Raw genomic sequence first — 19,596 nt, forward strand, 5'->3', positions numbered from 1 at the left:
TTCTTCGAGTGTATGCGCAACGTAGGATGCGCGAACGAGTTGAGCGCGAACAAATTTCGTTGCAGTTCGCCGCCGTTGCTCGAGGAGTTTGTACGTATCTTGTTGCTTCGTAATTTTTCATTAAATACTAGTATCGATGATCACGTTGCGTCAATCAGCAACGTGTTTTTTCGAGTGATCCTCTCATTTTTTATACTTTTGTTAATTATTCTGTAGAACAAAAAAAGATGTGCTTTCTTTATACAAAATCTATCATACTTCAAACGAACGTAACTATTCATTATTTCATTTCAAATAACAGGTGATATATTGTAATGATTTAATGCATTATCATTTGTCGACTTACATTATATTATTTTAAACGCGTTAATGTGCAAATAATTAAGAAGAGTAATCGATGTCACTGAGAAACGAAATCTTATATTTGTTAATATCTCTATTAGATAGATCGACTACTTTGACACATGAATGTTGATCGGTAGCTAAACGAAACGAACGCGATATTTTGCAACAGAAGTCGCATCTTTTTTAATAACAGGTAAATATCTAGTGTTTCACGGGATTTTTTTTTCGTTGTACTAAGAATCTAAGATGTCGATAAGAAAAGAGAGAGAAAGGAAAGACGATAAAACGGTGATGTTGACAGGTGGTAGCAACGGAGTAGCTGCGTTCGCGTGTATATTTCAATCGCGTGTATTTACTCATTCGGTGGGTCGCTCGGTTGGTAAAGAAAGGCGATCCTGTGCATCCAGCTCTCGCAAGCGAAAAGAGATTGATCGACCGGTGTCTGAGCGCGAATACGTTCTCGAGGATGCTGCTGCACACGCGGCGCAACCGACGAGTGTCGAACAATGCGGCCTACTCCAGTAACTTTCTTTCCTCCAAGAGCACCCGTTAATTCGAAGGAACACGCGATCTGCATTCTTGTAGCACGTGTTTACTGACACGTGGCTCGCTCGAGAGGCTGTCAAACAGTCCATGGAATCGCGCAACGTCTGCCCATACTTTTTCATCGAACTAATTATTTCTCCATCTCGTAAGGTAAGTTTTCTCTCTGATTGTTTGTTCTTCAATTGTTTTGATCACGTGATTCTTAATACGTATCAATGAAAGTAACATCTAACCTGTTCTATATAATACTAATTAGAGGAACACGTTCACTTGAGTGTAAAATTACCGTGAATATAGTAATTTCTCACGTCGAGAGCGACTATCTAATCGAATAGTTTATTATCCGATATTATTTATTATTACATTAGTGGAAATAACGAAGAGTAAATATTATAAAGATAAATTTTTGTGAAAGCATTAAGTACCAGAAAAAAGTGTGCATTGATGATATTGCAGGTTTGTAAACTGTAACAAGCGTTCTTGTGAATCGAACTGGAAATCAAAACGATAAGGTCACTACATTTAAATATCGAGTCCGCTCGGAAACCGGATAGAAAAATACACGCGAGACACAGTTTTGCTATCGTTGCGGCTATTAGCCAGCAGTTTTTTCAAAGATCAAACGACTTTGCGAGCCTTTAACGGCACGCTTCTCCAAGAAATGGAAAATGGAATCTGTTTACGTTCTTTTGAGAGCTTCACACCATTTGAAAGAAATTTTTTCTCTTATTATTGGTTTTTCGATGACGAATTCGCGTAAAGAAAAACAAATTGAGCATTTGTATTGTTTTCATCGATATTTAATCGATTTTAATGATAAAGATCGAAATCAGACGAAAATGTTGCCCTTTAGCCTGTTATAATACTTGATAGATTAGCTTAGTTGATTAGTAACGGTTACGCGTAGTTATAAATGCTCGCTATTACTGGCAACTTTTGTAAGGGAAGGCCGCAATTTGTGGCTGGTGGTGTCGAGCGCCATTTTGATTCACCTCTTTACAGGAAATTACCAGGCCTGTTTCAATTTGCCCCTCCCGCGACACGCGAGGCTCCATCACAAATTCAATTTTCCTCAGCAGAACCAGTTGAAAAGAATATTAGTCTGCTTCTACTACGATCTAAAACCACTCGTATAACATTTTATTTTTATTATTCTTACGCAAATATACGAGACTTCTTGTAATTAAAGCCATGGTAATTCCTTAGCTCCGTGGTATAAAACGTTATATGATTAATATCTAATTTACGCGTGTACAGGATATCGAGGGTCATAAGTCTCAATTGGCGTTCCGCGTTCCCTCGCCCTTCCTATAGAAATCATAAATCAAAGCTTCTTATGCTGTTATTACGTATTGGGTTAGCAACTAAGTGATTGCGTATTTTAAATAAGAAGGAAAATTCGAAATTTTTGCTTAGAACTATAGCTTTATTCAATTAGGTATTGTACGTTTTTGTCGATGACCTTTTGTCATCTTTCAGGCAGTATCATAATTCCATGTTCATAAAACTTCTGATTTTTGCCAGCAAAAAACTGAATTAAATGTGATATCACATCATCAGCGTCATTAAAAATTTTACCATTTAAGGAGTTCCGCATGGAACGTAATAAATGGTAATCTGAAGGCGCAAGGTTAGGACTATATGGTGGTTATGACAACACAACCTAACCTAATTCCAATAATTTTTGGTGAGTGATCAAAGATGTGTGGGGCTTTGCGTTATCATGATGGAAAACAACACCCTTACGATTTGCCAATTCTGGCCGCTTTTCTTGAACTGCATCGCTCAATTTGGCGAGTCGTTGAACGTACACGTTTGAATTAATCGTTTTGTTTCTTGGTAAAAGTTCAAAGTACAGAATTCTTTCATAATCCCACCAAACTGACAGCATAATCTTTTTTTGGTGAATCTCAGCTTTTGGTGTCGTCGGGGCTGGTTCATCTTGCATCACCCACGATCTTTTCCGATTAACGTCGTTATAAACTATCCACTTTTGGTCTCCAGTAATCAGTCGTTTCAGAAATGGATCAATTTCGTTGCGTTTCAGAAGCGAATCGCAATGCTAATGCGTTGCGTCAAATGAATTTCCTTGAGCTGATGAGGGAGCCACAAATCAAGTTTCTTGACATAGCCGAGCTGTTTTAATTTTTTTTTAATACATGTATGCTATACATTGAGCTTCGCTGCAATCTCACGCATTGTGCTATGACGATTTGAATCGATAATGACCTTGATACGGGTCTCGTCAACTTCAACTGGACGGCCAGATGGTTGAGCATTTTTCAGTGAAAGATCACCAGAACGAAATTTGGTAAACCAATTTTGACGCTGCCTTTCTTACAAGGCCTCATTCCCATATACGGTACATAATTTGTTGTGTGCTTGCGATGCGTTCTTGCCTTTTCGGAAATAATATAATAAAATATGTCTGAAATCCGCGTTTTGCTCTTCCATTTTTAAATTGGGATAAAAAGGAAACTAAATAACTAATCGATACAACTTTTTTACAACTTTTATTTTAAAGGTGGAAGTCCAAACAGCAAGAAAATAATATAGGTTAGGTGCTTTGAATACATTGATAAAACAAAAGAATGTGCTAAGGCCACCTATTGACAAAATCCACAGTAACTTAGTTGCCAACCCAATAGATGACACGTAGATTACCTCAAAGATTCAGAATTTAAGTAATCGAATAAACATTTTATGTTATATTTCAAATAAAAACTCTATATTCAAACGCATAAAAATTATATCGTTGCCCCTTGAATAGTACGACAACGTTTCAGTGTTCTTAAACTTGTATGTACAATACTATGCGTAAGTATTTGGACATTTTTACATTGAAGAATGTTTCTTAGCTTTTTATTCTTTACTTCTTAGAATAAATGGGCTAAATTTTATTAAAATTTTTAGAATGTGTTTGGAAGCAGATATTTTAACCATTTAAAAATTTTAACATCGAGCAAATACACTTGAAATCATTAATTAATATCAGCTATTGTTTTATCGATATCCACTAACTGTATATAGTTGTCCGAGACAAGATCAAAGGCGAAAATTAGATTAGAGAACTTTCTACGTCGCGTATTTTATACATCTGCAATAACGTGGAAGTGTCCAAATGTTTATGCATGGTTGTCTACCTAGATATATTGTACTGTATCTTTAACACGTTGAATACCACACCAGTTTTACAAGGTTTGACCGTGGCGCCACGATGAATTTCTTTATTATGCGATATATATAATGTTGAAATATTACCCACAAGAAATATGTCACGGAGTATAATCATCATTAATGAATTTATCTCACTGAGGTTATCGGTGACCCACTTGTATAACATTTTGTGGTTATCGCTGTAGTGCAATTTCGCTCGATTTACTTATTTTTTGCGATTATTAATTATCTTATATTGTTTCTTCGCGTTGCTAAATAATTTTTCTATGTTGTTACGTCCCGGGGCCTACCACAAACCATAATCTATCCCTCGGTCATACTTATTCGGATCCTTAATCCTAAAGAGCCGTCACAAGATTTAGAATATTTTACTTTACTGTCAAAGCCCTTAATTTTCATCAAACATCTTTCAAGTCGAAGTATTCCTTAGGGTTATTGTTCGTTAAGATAAAACACGGAAAAAGCGTGTTTTTCCCATGTTCAACAGCCACTGGTGGGGAGCGCACATAATAGATGCATATTTCATGTATAAATAAAACTATTTTTATATATTTTATACTGCATTAATTTCGTCACACCATTGTAGTAACAATGGTAATAATAACAAATTTATAACTATTCACATTTGTTCAAATTATGTATCTCTACTAATCTTGATGCGCCTGTCATCGGTGACCACCGCGGCGCCACAGTCAAGTTGAGTGTCGTGTGGGGGTCACCGGTGACCACCATGGCATTCAACGTGTTAAGAAAAAGTTGGAATAATTAGTTACTTGTATCGTAAGTTACTCTGAAGAAAGTGAAAAATAGAATCAATAAATATATAGTGTTCTTGAATAGATGCGAGAATAACGAAGAAATGGAGACACTTTATAAGGGAGCAATCCACGGGTTTCCCCAATCGAACGGTGGACTGTCTAATGGAATATCTACGGGAATTGCCAGCTCGTTCGATCAAGACGGCGTGTTGAGTCTCATCGTCGTTCTAGGCGGAAGCTTGTCTCTGGTTGCTCTGGTCTTTGCCTTCATTACCTATAGGTAAGTGGATTGATATTGTTATTACCAATAAATAGTAAGCGACATAACAGATTTTTCAAAAAGAGTCAAATAATTGATTATCATTGTTATCGATTGGTATCAATGGATACTGTACATTGTTCATATCTTAACACTTAGAGACATCTGCCCTCTGTGAAGAACATTTTTCCCCTTTTGACTTGTTGACTTTAGCAACGCGTTTTCTTTTTTTTTATTTTTGTTGTTATCAGTTATTGTTTACCTGGAATTGTTCCTAAATAATTGCGTCACTTTTTCTGTTTTTATAAATATAATAAAATACAGCAATTTAGTGGTGTTAAAATTAATTAAAAAGCTACACTATCAGTTATGACTAAATAAAGTTATAATATTAAAAAAATATTAAAATGCAAAATGAATTTTTAATTTCACGTTCAAGTCGCGTTATTTATCTTTAGTCATCTTTAACGTTTTCAATTTTACCTATATTTTTGTATAATTTTGATATATACTTCTAAATTGATGTTTTGTATAAACAATATGTGAAATCGTTAAACAAAATCATTACCGCAAATATAATTAACCATTTAAATAATTTTTACACTTGTTTGTTTTTTAAGTGGCGAATATTAGTTAGTAAATTCAATTATTATTATTTTCTTATAAGAAAGAAATTACACTATAATATAATTAATAATATAAAATATATTATAATATAATATAAATAATATAAGAGAATATAATATATATAATATAAGAAGTTATACTAAATTATTATTTTCAAATCGAATTAATATGCTTGAAGCGCATTTGGCTTTGTGAACAGTTAACAATAAGATTAGGGAAGCTGATATAAACTTTATAATCAGGTATTCGCTATCGGAAATTGGATGGAAATGAAGGCGCGGTTTCTTTCTTTCTTTCTTTCTTTTTCGACATTGGTTATCGATATCCTGAAACCCGATGACATAAAATAAAAACTTGAGAAAATGTTGATCATATTGAAGTATCGTAATCGATTTGATTTTAATATATCAACGTTTGTACTGTAACAGCGCGTGAAAAATAAAACCAGATTACTATTTATTAGAAAGTAGTTTTTTGTTGCAAGCGAACACGCTTATTATTCAAGAATCGTACTGTGCTTTTAAATTGCACATGCTTTGGGATGTTTTAACAATTTAAATGCAAAGCTGTTTCCGCGCCACTAAAATTCCAATTATCAGAGAGATAAAATTTAACAAACGAAAAGAATCGAAATTCTTTTTGAAAATCTTTCCACGTTATTTATTCCCTCTAATTTATCACTCGTTTAGCCATTACGTATAAAGTAGTATAGTATCGTGGATGAATGGCCTAAGAGATATCGAGTGAACCATAAACAATGTCGTGAGAAAGCTGAAATGCCGATAGGTCCATCTATGTATCGTTGGTCTTTCAATCAAATAGTTACACGGAAAAAGACCTACGTGACTCTGGCCACAAACGGTTCGTGGTGGGGCTATGAGAAAAAACAAAGAGATGCTACGGGAGAAAGACGAAGTAACAGTCAGTGTGAGTTGAGAAGTCAGAGTGTGTGTGCATTTCGTTGTCGAGAGAGTGTTGCTAGTGTCGTCGAGAGAGTGCAGTCTGCGTGAGAGAGAGAGAGAGAGAGAGAGAGAGAGAGAGAGAGAGAGCGTTGGAACCGTGGTGACGAGAGTTGTAAATTAACTATTTAGTTGTCTTAGTTATAGCACGTTATTGTATTTAGTTCACGTTAAATAACCATCGTTTCCTGTTTAACCAACACCTGTTTAATCCATGTTTAAATAAAATAATAATAAGATCCTATAATATATAAACGAAGAAACAGACAAAGTTATTTAGTGATCGTGAAACGAAGAAGAAGCGTGTCCAGTCTGTTTGAAATCCAATTACAGATAGTTACGGTAATATAAAACCGCCTTTGTTCTATTTCACACCCTATTTCAATCTACTTTCCATTGTGTTTCGATAGTCCGATAAATTTCAAAACCCTTTAGAAATAACACCAATTGCCTTTCTTTCTAAAAATCGTTCACTCCTGTCGAATGTATCAAAAACATCGGTTTTGTTTCAACTTTGTTAGTTTCCATATTTCCCTCCCTCGATATCACGTATTTACTTCGATCCAGCGAATTTATCTCACAGCGGTCAAAACTATCGGTATCGATACCTCAGGCTATGTATTTCGAAATTTTTCAGACCGTTATACGTTGAGTTTTGTCTTGTCTGTTATTGTTTGTATTAGAATTTCGTTGGCGCTCGAAACCAGGAATTTCGCTCAAGACTATTTCAAATATGTGTTATTAAGTTCATTTCAACTTCGATTACGCGTTTAAAATAAAACGACCATTGCGATGTATTAATAGGTTAAGTTAATAGGTATCAATAGGTTAAGTTGAAAACGAGTGCACGTTTAACGAAAACGTTACACGAAGTACGCAACCTATGCGCGATCGATAATGAACCTGATCGAAAGTACTTTTTCTTTTTGTATTTCTCTTTTACAAATCGTTTTCGCAAAATTGCTTTATTATATGAAAGATTTCATACATTTGTATAGAAGTATCTGTCATTAGTATAGAGTATCACAAGTATGTTTGTAAAACAAAGAAACAAAATTTACGATTCTGGATAGATAATTTAACCGTCCTTATGCATATTAACACATTGCGTATGGGTCATAAAATATCTCATTTTTAGCAAGCCGAACGTTGTGGCTGTGTTACGAAATATCTCGTTTTTAGCAAGCCGAACGTGTTGTGGCTGAGTCACGAGATATCTCGTTTTCATGTTTTTTCGATTGAATCGATGACTTAAGTAACCAGAGACAAATGTTTTTGTTACGTTACCAGGGTAATGAAGCCTTGCGCATTCTTCTGACAAATGATTAGCAAAACAACTGAATGTTGCCATTCGAAGCATGTAAACACAATGAGTCAGTATAGCTAGTGCATCGGTAGATCTGTGCTGATCGTCTACCGTACCTTATAATTTGTTTTATTGTTGTACATTTTGTTATTTCAAAGTTCGTGTTTTAATTGGTAAGAAAACAGCTTTTTAAAAATCATTTACATTTTCAACCTGTTACTGACAATTTATAACAAAATTTATTTTATGAAATAGGCCGTAATTCTATAAAAGTAGCAAAGTGACACATAGATGTAAAGAAAATGAAAGTGAAAGTGAATCGTTGTTCGACGAATACTTGCGACGAAAATGAATTCAGTGATAGCAACAACGTTCTTGAATTAAGTGATGCGATTAGACATAGAAGAAGACTGAATAAAAAATATAACACCAAATGCAAATTAAAAATGTGCATATATGCATCCTATTGCTTGCCACGCATGCGCACAAAAATGTGCAGGCCCTGGGAGCGCGTTGAGCGCGCAGAGCGCTGTACGCAATGTGTTAAAAAAGAGAATTATCTGGAAGAATACAGAAGCTTGTTCTTGTGAGTAGCGGTTTTTTCGCTGTTCGTGTTAAGAGGCATTTAAGAGATTGTCCTAAGATTTTCGTTAGAAACTTGGAGTAAGTTACATGGAATATACTGCCATCTAATGACAAAATCGGCAATCACTTAGTTGTCAGCCCAATACTATAAGCGAAAATAAGTGAGTTTTCACTTGCGAAGAAAGTAGAGTGAAAGAAATTTTAGCTAAATTGACAGCTAGAGCGATAGATTTTCACGAAAGTTGCGAAATATTTCATTTTCGTTGAGTATTACATGATAACACTATTGACTCGTAATTAATCGCAAGCGAACGAGAGTTGGTTAGATATCGGAGAAATTCGCGGCAAACCGCAATGTCACTTCGACACTTAATCATCTGACGGTATCGAGATCGATTCGGACATTTTCTCTGAAGTATCAATCGCAATTAGTTGCAAAGCGTTTCGAGCGTAACCTTTAACAAGAACGTGTATACAATGCAAAGGCAGTACAATGAGAAAAAAGAATCAACGAAAGCAAACCTATTGATGTGTTAAATGTGGAAAACGAGGCACTGCATTCTGGCAAAGCAATTGCGAGTCAATAAGTTTCGTTGGATACGTTGTTGCCTGTCATTGAATTACATATGTGTAGAACTGCAATAAATTGTAGCGGCTCGATTGTTTTCGAACAATCGCAACACATTCGATAATTGTTCCGCCTGATTTTTTATTTCATCATAAATTGCGTGGAAGAATTAACCGTTTGCACTCGATAGCCTTTTCGGTTGCGTGTAGCAGCAACTCGAAGTGGTTTTGCGCGTATGTGACGAGTGTCTTATGGGTAATATAAAATGATTTTATACAAAAATTAACTTCAAAAAACATTATATTTTAATAATCTATATATATTTATATCTTTGAACATATCACTTTTTAATATTTTTTCTGTATTTTTTTTACAATAATTTATAAAACATCTGTCAAGATGCATCTGTTAAAATTACATGCAATTTTCCATTTAACCGAATTTCATCATAATTAGCATAGTCGATGTGTGGAAGCTCGATCTCGCGGTTGTCTCCTCTTAACTGGTGTTGCGACCGTTCGCGGAGAGACGCGGTCTCGAGGAAACGCGTCAGCGAGAGTCGTAAATTCTCGCTACGATTCGGCTAATCGACGCCGCGAAATGGTCGCTCCCCGCGTTTCGTTTAGGATAACCGGAGTGATTCAATGAATGCAACTTATTCTACGGTTGTAGAATAAATATATATATTTGTATCAGAGTAACACTTACAGTTTATATAAGGTGTTGGTTTAAATAGTATCGGAAGTTACCACTAGAATGTTCGAGTTAGATCTTGTACAATGTGACTGATTTGGACGCGACCGTACAGAGAGTTTTCGACTGCGACTGATCGGTTAGAATGTTAGATTGCGACTTTTCGATGCTTCTCAGTGAGTTTGCTGGACTGAGCGATCGTTGTAGACGTGTTGACTGATTTGAAGACGAAGACGAACTAACTTGATAGTGACGATACTGTGTCGGAGGTGAGCTAAGGAAGGGTGTGTCTAACACACGGAATCATCTGATTTGTTGATGACAGTTTTTGGCTGGAGAAGTGAGGGCAATAGAAATTGTTTCTATTGGTTAGTAAGACTATCGATGGACCAGGAAGGGTATTAGCCGCCCTCGATGGAGAGTTGGGAGTAGGAAGCATCGCACGTGTGCACACTTAGCGTTCACGTGTTTTCCAGACGCGAACCAGAAACCTTAGAAAACGCTTTCGTGAAAAAACCCTTGTTTGAGATGAAAGACTTTTGCCAGAGTTTTCTGAGATTTATGGTTAGCCCGCGAGTGTCTTCAGGGGTACGCAATAAAGATGTGCGGGCATCTGGCTGCTATACGTCCGCGAGGTGAGGTCCGGCTCAGGTAGAGTCGGCCGACGTAACAACTGGTCTACTGAAGTTTTTATAAATCGCAGGTGGTTAAGTGGCCTTTCGTTCTTTTGCTTTTTTACAGAATTAAACAGAATTAAATTAATTAAATAAATTTCCAAATTCATTTTTTGTACAGCTTCTAAATTTACAAAACTATAATACTTGTGCCACGATCGTCGAATCTGAACAAACGTCGGAGACGTTGCCAGAACCATAGTTGCGGAAGAATTTGAGCATAAATATTTTATTTTCATTTTAAAGTGTAACACTTCACACTTCGTAACATACAATATAAAGAGCTAAGAAATCTATTTACGAATCAATACTGCGCTCTCATCTCAGGAAAATAACCTTTCGGGCAAAGGGTTAATGATTATAACAATTAAAAAGATCGATAGTATAGGATTTTTTTTATTTATTTAGAAATATTAGAAATTAGGGTTTCCAATGATTTTTATTCTATATGATAAGTTTATTGATCGATAGATCTGTTTACAATGGATTAAACAGGAAACAATGGTTATTTAACGTGAACTAAATGCAGTAATGCGCTATAACTAAGACAACTAAATAGTTAATTCACAACTCATAACTAATAGTTTACAACTCGTAATAACTTGACAACTCAACTCTCAACTTTTCACAAGTCGACTCTTCCCAACTCGACTCTACATTCACGACTCGACTCCTTACAACTCGACTCTTCACTCGCGACTCTCACAACTCGACTCCCCACCACTCGCCACCCTCCCCACTCACGACTATTCCACTCGACTCTCCATTCACGACTCTCACAACTCGACTCCCCACTCACGACTATTCTACTCGACCCTCCACTCACAACTCGACTCCCCACTCACGACTAATCTACTCGACCCTCCACTCACAACTCGACTCCCCACTCACGACTATTCTACTCAACTCTTCACTCACAACTCGACTCCATTCACTACTCTCACAATTCGATTCCCCACTCACGACTATTCTACTCGACTCTCCACTCACAACTTGATTTCTCACAACTCGACTCCCCACCACTCGAACCTCCACTCACAACTCGACTCCCCACTCACGACCTAACTCCTCACAACTCGACTCTCCAGATAACGACCACCCGGTAACAACTCCCAGGCCCTTTCTCGTAATATTATTTATGGTTCACCCGATATTTCTTAGGCCATTTGTCCACGATACTACAATAGATACGATTTTACAAAGAGAAAATGACATACTTTTGTAGGAGATACTTTTGTACCATACTTTTGTTCTCAATTTCCATTTGAGAATTCCAATTAGAAGTCTACTACAATTTTTTAAGTAGGATCATTTATAACAATTTTCAAATTTACAAACACGAACGTAGGCAAAAAATCGCACATGTAAATTTGAGTTGAGGGAGTACAAGCACAGGACTGCTGTAGTTTCCTTATCATGTACTGCGAGATGGGATTACCGACTTCAATGTAAAGAAAATGCAGACAAGCGTGAGTAATGAGTACACCTACTCAGTACTCCCTTCGTGTCTAAGGTAATCTATCATGAATAATATAATCGACTAATGGTACCATGAAGCGTGCTACGTAAATTTGGGGAAGCCGGAGAAACTTCTTATCGTTGGGAAAGTGTCGAGGTAACTTGCAAACTAGGAACGATCGCTTTTCCAATCGATATCTTGTAAATTTTTCCAGTTAATTAACGTACGCGATGTCTCTTAATACGTGATATATATAATATGTATAATATTTAATAAAAAAATATATATATAATAACGTAATAAGTAATACGAGCACGGATGATTTTGAAATGTGAAAATAAAATTAAAAAATGTTCGTAAGAGACGAATATGTGTAACAGTAGTCTAAAACACGTGTATTTAAATTAATCCATTCGGTAAGTAGGCGATTAGCAATATCTAGTCGAAAATCTTGCTGCGTTTAATTTATGATAGATGATGACTTCTAGCTTTGTCGTATTGCGACGTTAATTCACAGCCGATGCCATTCGATTCCTATTATTCACGCTTCCCCTTCCATATAATCGCGATTGAACGCCAGACGATGTTGATAATCCGGCAAATTTCCAAACGAGCGGCCATATAATTCATAATGGGACATTGTTCCGCGCAGCTACCTCCAATCCCCTCGATTGTTCGTTTAGTTGCCACGTTCAATGCGAAAGAACGTCCATTTTCGTTTACGTCTCCATCTATTTAGTCGAACCGAGCCAAGAGTCTTGTTCAAATTGCTTATCCGAGTTCTTCGCCAGCCTTGTTACCTTCGTGACGATCATATTGTCTTGGCAACTAAGTGATTGTGGATTGTGTCAATAAATGATATAGATAAAATCCATAATCACTAGTTGCCCATAAAAGATATAACCTAGCAAACACGAAGATGGCACCCCGCTGGGGTAGCCACCCACATGCTATATTTATTTTTATTTTATTTTTTTTTACCAATAAAATATAACACTTTACCAAATGTCCTTCAGGACAAATTGTAAAAAAAAAAAACTTATTTGCCAATCCAATATTTTCTTAATAATTAGTGCCACGTGATTTCTTGGGAATGTGTATAATAGTAGCACACTGGGAGAACCAGCAAAGGAGTTCGACTAGATTTTTATAAAAAAAGTGGATCGACTTTGAATTATCTTTACATTACGTTTCAATTAGTGTGAACACAATGCATATGAGCTGTGTCGTATATGGGTCGTGTTAGCTGGGTTATTTTAAAATTCAAAGAAAAAGCGTTCCGGTGTGTTACTTGAAATACCCGTGGGAACAAAAAGAGCTTGGGTTAAGTGTACTTTATCACGCTGCATACGTCATAAAAATCTGGAACGCAGTCGCAGAGTGCAGCGGAGTGAAAAGAAATGTCGGTTAGGTTCTTCATCCTCGGAATCAACAGCCTTGGTTTCCTTCATTCTCTACAACCATTCTATTCTTTATTTCGTTCGATAATTCTTTCATTTGGGTCTTAACTATTCGCGCAGTTGCTTTCTCACCATGTATATGTATAATTCTGCATCCGTACATGTGTGTACATACATACCGATATAATAGTATAATAATTAGTTTCATCTTTTTCAGCAGAATCTTGATATCGTGAAAATCGGGTTACATTAAACAAAAAATTACGTTAAACAGTATTGGCGTTAGAGTGAATTGCTAGAGTGGCCTGTAATTAAGTGGATCCTGTAGTGTGAGACAGCGAGTGAGAAGGGGTAAATAGCGAGGATCGTTTAACTTGATTTTCGCGTTATCCTTAACGAAGTTAAAGTCGCTCTCACGTTCTATGGTCCGCTCTCGTTAGCTATACGCGATAGAATCGGTTGTCTGACCTGCGGAAAATTCCATTTCTTTGTTCCAAGGATGTCTATTGGTATTTTATACGAATGCCAGGTTCTTACTATTAGGTTAGCAACTAAGTGATTTCGAATTCTGTCAATAGGTGGTATTACAAAATCCGTACATTATGAAGTAACGTAGAAAAAGAAAAAGATAATAGGAAATTAGAACTTGAGCGTAAAGATATTAATATAAAAAAGGATCTCGTTGTTCGTGCCTGAAATGAATTAATAAAGCCAACATGAGAAATAGTATACAGAGCTTCGAAACGTCAACTTTCCTTTGGCTCAGATAACACAAATAGGTTTCGAGTTTACTCACACATTTTAGGATTAGTGAAACAAGATATCTTTCTGTTTTGAAGTTTCAAATTTCTTTCTCGCTACAGTATCTTCGTTAAGATAATATTTTCTATCGTTTAGGAATCGATTTGCGATTGATACTGTGTGTGGTTATTTATTTATTTTACTCGAACATTTAATTGTGATGTATTGGGTTGGCAACTAAGTGACTGCGGATTTTGCCAATGCCACCTATTGTCAAAATCAGGAATCACTTAGTTGCCAACTCAATAGATCTGGTTGACAATAAAACCCATTATTATGTTAGTATGTAATGTTAATTGTTGCGTACGATAATTTCGTACCGCTTTTTCTTCCATTATTAAAATTAAATTCCCTTTATCGTTACTATCTATAGCGCTGCCGCCAACTTGCAAAACTAATTCTCGTATAATTTCCATTTCTGGAATTTGATGGACCAACAATAAGAAATACCACCTATTGGCAAAATCCGCAATCACTTAGTTGTTAACCCGATATTACGCGTATCCTACATCTTAAAAAAAAGAGGTTACATTTTCCAAGGATGGAACCATGAAATCGGCTATAGAAGATGAAGAATGAAAGACTAGAAAAATGGGATCGATCGGTGTACGTATTGGTTTATGTCACGTTGTGTAAATATAATTTCATTTATGCAATTATCTATGTGAAAGTAGGATAATTAAAGCTAGCTATCATATGATATTACGCTAACGATACTACAGCGTTACCATATGTTGCCTTTCAATTTGCCAATTTATATACAATATGACTATATTTAACACATTGTTGACCGGCGATTTTACTGTGAATTTATCTCATGTCAGCGGCTATTATTTCATAATTGGATGTGCAAGTAAAACAACATAAATAAATTTTAATAAATTTTATTTATTATTCAACTTTTAGTATTTCTTTTTCCTATGATAAACAGTGTAACAAGCACCTACGTGTAATGGTACACAACAGCTTTTGCAAATATATTTAGTTTCGCTGCGTTTTCCTTTTGAACAGCATACTCTACACGCTCTAGTCGGATTTGTTTTTCTGCCAGTGACTATTTTTTCTAATACGTGGTCTCTTAGTTGTCCGGAAAGCCTGAAGGGTGCATCATTATAATAAGGAGCTGTTTTAAATATTATAAATATTCTTCATTGGTACGTTCCATCGTCGTTGACATTTGTTTTACAACAAAGGACGCAACTTGACTGGTCTTATAAACGAGAGACACAGCTTGAGCTATGCTGACCAACAATTGCATTGTATCTTCTCCAACAGCGCACTAAGAAAACGACGCTGATACGAAAAAAAAGCGTATCGCGAGTTTACACGTACCGGTCGGTAACATTTGGCTATGAAAACACGAGTTAATTCGTGACCGGTCAACAATCTGTTAACCAGAGTGAAATGAAATTCCGTTATCTACTTCGTATTAATTTGAAGAAGCGAGACTGTTCGAACAAATATTCCGATCTATCTTGGCAGCATGTTCAATCCATCGTACAATTGATCTTGATACCTGGCAATATAGAAATTGATCGATAGTTGGCTGCACGCGAGCAAGCAATTTGATAATCACGTGGCAGTTCTGCTCGCGCCATTTGTCAAGCACGGGGTCATTTACGCTGACGCCTATGCGAGTCTCTTCTTTCATAGGGTAGGTCGTTAAAGAAGTATCCATCAATTTATCATTTATCATTATCAGCGATTGTGAAATGGCATTGCAAGATAAGGATTACAGTTAGAATTACAGCGATCATTTTTTAACGCAAAATACAATAGAAAATAAATTCCGGTTTTAACGATAATGTCCCTAAGGACGTCTGTTAATGTTGAAATACAGGCCGAATAAATGCAAGTCACAGCAGAAATGGAAATAACCCTGCAACCTGTTGTACGTCTAGTTTCGATAGACAATCGTCTTAGAGACACTGTGAGCTACTTAGAACTATGAGCGTGAATCATACTTTTGCGTTTTAATTTAGTTTAGTAACTGACTAAGCTTCGAATTACTTAATAATTATTGTTGCAGCCTTTGCCTAGGAATGAGTAGTAGAAAAGAAATCGAGAAAATGATAATTGGTTTTAAATATTGGGTTGGCAACCCAGTGACTGCATTACCACCTAATGATAAAATCTGCAATCACTGATTTAATGCCAACCCAATAAAAAAATATTTAAACTATGAGAACGTTGGTGAGGATTCGTAAAGCTTACTTGCGTTATGTAAGTAACTTTTGTAGAGATTTTTATTTTAGTTTGACGAAAGAACGAAGGTGTCGCGATAGACGCGGTTAATTAACGAAAAATTTACATAACTGGAATTAAAAATTAGAATCTAGCGATCGATCAACGCTGTGCTATGCAATAATGAATAATTATACTTGTCATATTCACGGATTAATGCCGCTTCGTTATTCTGTAATATATTACTCATTCACGAGCGGATGCTTCACGAGTTAATTAAATTCTTATCGTAATTATATGAATGATAATGCGAGATTGCAATAATTTTCATCCAGGTTCTTTGATCTATGTAAATCTCCCATCTAACGATTCGTTCTCCATATCAATTAATTATACTTATCTACTTAATCTAATTTTACTCTTGTGTCGTGTTTTCTAGAAAACAAAAGGTGCACGAATTTCGCAACGCGTCTGTTAGGTTGGCAACTGAGTGATAAGAAAGAAAATTCGAAATTTTTGCTTAGAACTATAGCTTTATTCAATTAGGTATTGTACGTTTTTGTCGATGACCTTTTGTCATCTTTCAGGCAGTATCATAATTCCATGTTCATAAAACTTCTGATTTTTGCCAGCAAAAAACTGAATTAAATGTGATATCACATCATCAGCGTCATTAAAAATTTTACCATTTAAGGAGTTCCGCATGGAACGTAATAAATGGTAATCTGAAGGCGCAAGGTTAGGACTATATGGTGGTTATGACAACACAACCTAACCTAATTCCAATAATTTTTGGTGAGTGATCAAAGATGTGTGGGGCTTTGCGTTATCATGATGGAAAACAACACCCTTACGATTTGCCAATTCTGGCCGCTTTTCTTGAACTGCATCGCTCAATTTGGCGAGTCGTTGAACGTACACGTTTGAATTAATCGTTTTGTTTCTTGGTAAAAGTTCAAAGTACAGAATTCTTTCATAATCCCACCAAACTGACAGCATAATCTTTTTTTGGTGAATCTCAGCTTTTGGTGTCGTCGGGGCTGGTTCATCTTGCATCACCCACGATCTTTTCCGATTAACGTCGTTATAAACTATCCACTTTTGGTCTCCAGTAATCAGTCGTTTCAGAAATGGATCAATTTCGTTGCGTTTCAGAAGCGAATCGCAATGCTAATGCGTTGCGTCAAATGAATTTCCTTGAGCTGATGAGGGAGCCACAAATCAAGTTTCTTGACATAGCCGAGCTGTTTTAATTTTTTTTTTAATACATGTATGCTATACATTGAGCTTCGCTGCAATCTCACGCATTGTGCTATGACGATCTGAATCGATAATGACCTTGATATGGGCTTCGTCAACTTCAACTGGACGGCCAGATCGTTGAACATTTTTCAGTGAAAGATCACCAGAACGAAATTTGGTAAACCAATTTTGACGCTGCCTTTCTTACAAGGCCTCATTCCCATATACGGCACATAATTTGTTGTGTGCTTGCGATGGGTTCTTGCCTTTTCGGAAATAATACAATAAAATATATCTGAAATCCGCGTCTTGTTCTTCCATTTTTAAATTGCGTTAAAAACGAAACTAAATAATTAATCGATACAATTTTGCTACTAAATTAAATGTGGAAGTCCAAACAACAAGAAAAGAATATAGTTTAGATGCTTTGTATACATTGACAAAACAAAAGAATGTACTAAGGCCACCTATTGACAAAATCGGCAATCGCTTAGTTGCTAACCCAATACTTGAATAAACCTACATAGTACACCTGCGTCGTGATAATTTTACGAATGTCGTAACCGCATTACAAATAATTAATGGAAAGTGAACTTCCTGTAGTGTGGTAAGCTAATGTTTATTTTTAAATGTATAGCAGAAAATGAACATATGGTCGTACCTTTGTGAAATATGCAACTAGCATTAGTTACCTTTTTGGAATGGTCTCTGGTATAAGCACCGGTATGTTTGTAGAGAGTGCAAATAACTTCGTTTGAGCACACGGCATTCAACGATTACTTTGCTTTTCCCAATTACCTTGAGTCAAGTGCGACATCAACCATCGATCATCTACCCTTTTCTTTTTCCCATTAAAATATATCTGTTACAAAGCATTTAATTGCATCTTTTTCAAAGAGTATGCTCAAGTTTTTCTTTTTTTCTTTTTTATTGATAACAATTATATGATTCTTCTTCGATATATTGGGTTGGCAACTATGTGATTGCGGATTTTGTCATTACCATCTGATGAGAAAATCCGCAATCACATAGTTGCCAACCCAATACATTTATTTGTCCTGCTTGTTCCATCATTTTGTTTCAATTAATTTCTGTAATCTTTATTTTCACAACATATTTTGTACGTGTTTTGTTACGCAAGGATTAACAGTTGCAACTGGGAATTAATTCGATAAAACGAGAGAATTGTAATCGAACGGTTGCCAGCTCATTCGTTTAAATTTCTATTTCTCACTGATACGCGAATTTATTTCATGATATTCCATTTTTTTCTCTTTGTAACCTATGAATATTTATCAACTGGTATTATTCTCTCATCATGTTTTGTTCGCGATTCGTTGGCCGAAATCAATAATTCAATTCCGGCAGAAGACGGGTCGCCAGGCTGCTTCGCATAATAATAGCGCGTCAGTGAGACTATAGAGACGCGTCGCAGTATAATTTACTGGAAATTCCTATTTCAATTTAATTGCTCTAATTAAACGCAGTGCGCTGTTCGCTTGCTTCGAGTCAACTTATGTCACAAGGAATATGGGCTAATAATCGAAGTTTCGAGGAATTGCAAGTTAAATCTTCTGATCTCGAGGCACTTAAATTATTTTAACGAGGTCGTAATGCGGTCATGCCTTTCCACCTTTATTTTATTATGAATATTCTCGTCATCTTATATCGCGTGCTAACCAGCTCCTCGCTCTTGAAAACTTGATACGTGTGTAGTGGCACATGAGTCATAGGACGCTTCGAATCGAGAGTGACTCATGTTATTTTGCCTCGGAGTACCAACACCGATGTCCAAAATTTAAAAGTAAACAAACTCCAGACAAAATAATATCGCCGTTACGTGCAACCGTCAACCGGTGTCGAATTCAAACTCTCCGATACGTCTCGACCAATGTAAACAAACGAACACGCTCTCTCGGACAGTTAGTATCGAGCATTCAGTAAGCATTACCTAGCATACGAGCGGCATTGAGCGAACGACGATTAACTCTGTACTGTGTATTTAGAAGCATT

At 36.2% G+C, this 19,596-nt stretch overlaps 1 protein-coding gene across 4 annotated transcripts in view; it reads left to right on the forward strand.

Annotated features, from left to right (window-relative positions):
• The first annotated feature begins 33 nt into the window (after window positions 1-33).
• Window positions 34-19,596, forward strand: part of LOC132915501 (latrophilin-like protein LAT-2) — an 81,088-nt gene continuing 61,525 nt past the window's right edge. For 2 of the 4 annotated variants that reach the window (XM_060975369.1, XM_060975372.1), the window contains exons 1-3: window positions 34-90; window positions 647-1,041; window positions 4,909-5,106. In XM_060975369.1, the coding sequence (XP_060831352.1) occupies window positions 4,928-5,106 (179 nt within the window). In that variant the 5' untranslated portion in view covers window positions 34-90; window positions 647-1,041; window positions 4,909-4,927. Of the gene's footprint in view, window positions 91-371; window positions 539-646; window positions 1,042-4,895; window positions 5,107-19,596 lie in introns of those variants that run through there. The other 2 variants (XM_060975371.1, XM_060975370.1) reach the window with 2 other exon arrangements.

This window comes from Bombus pascuorum, chromosome 17 (assembly GCF_905332965.1).
Source record: "Bombus pascuorum chromosome 17, iyBomPasc1.1, whole genome shotgun sequence".
Classification (NCBI taxonomy): Eukaryota; Metazoa; Arthropoda; class Insecta; order Hymenoptera; family Apidae; genus Bombus; species Bombus pascuorum.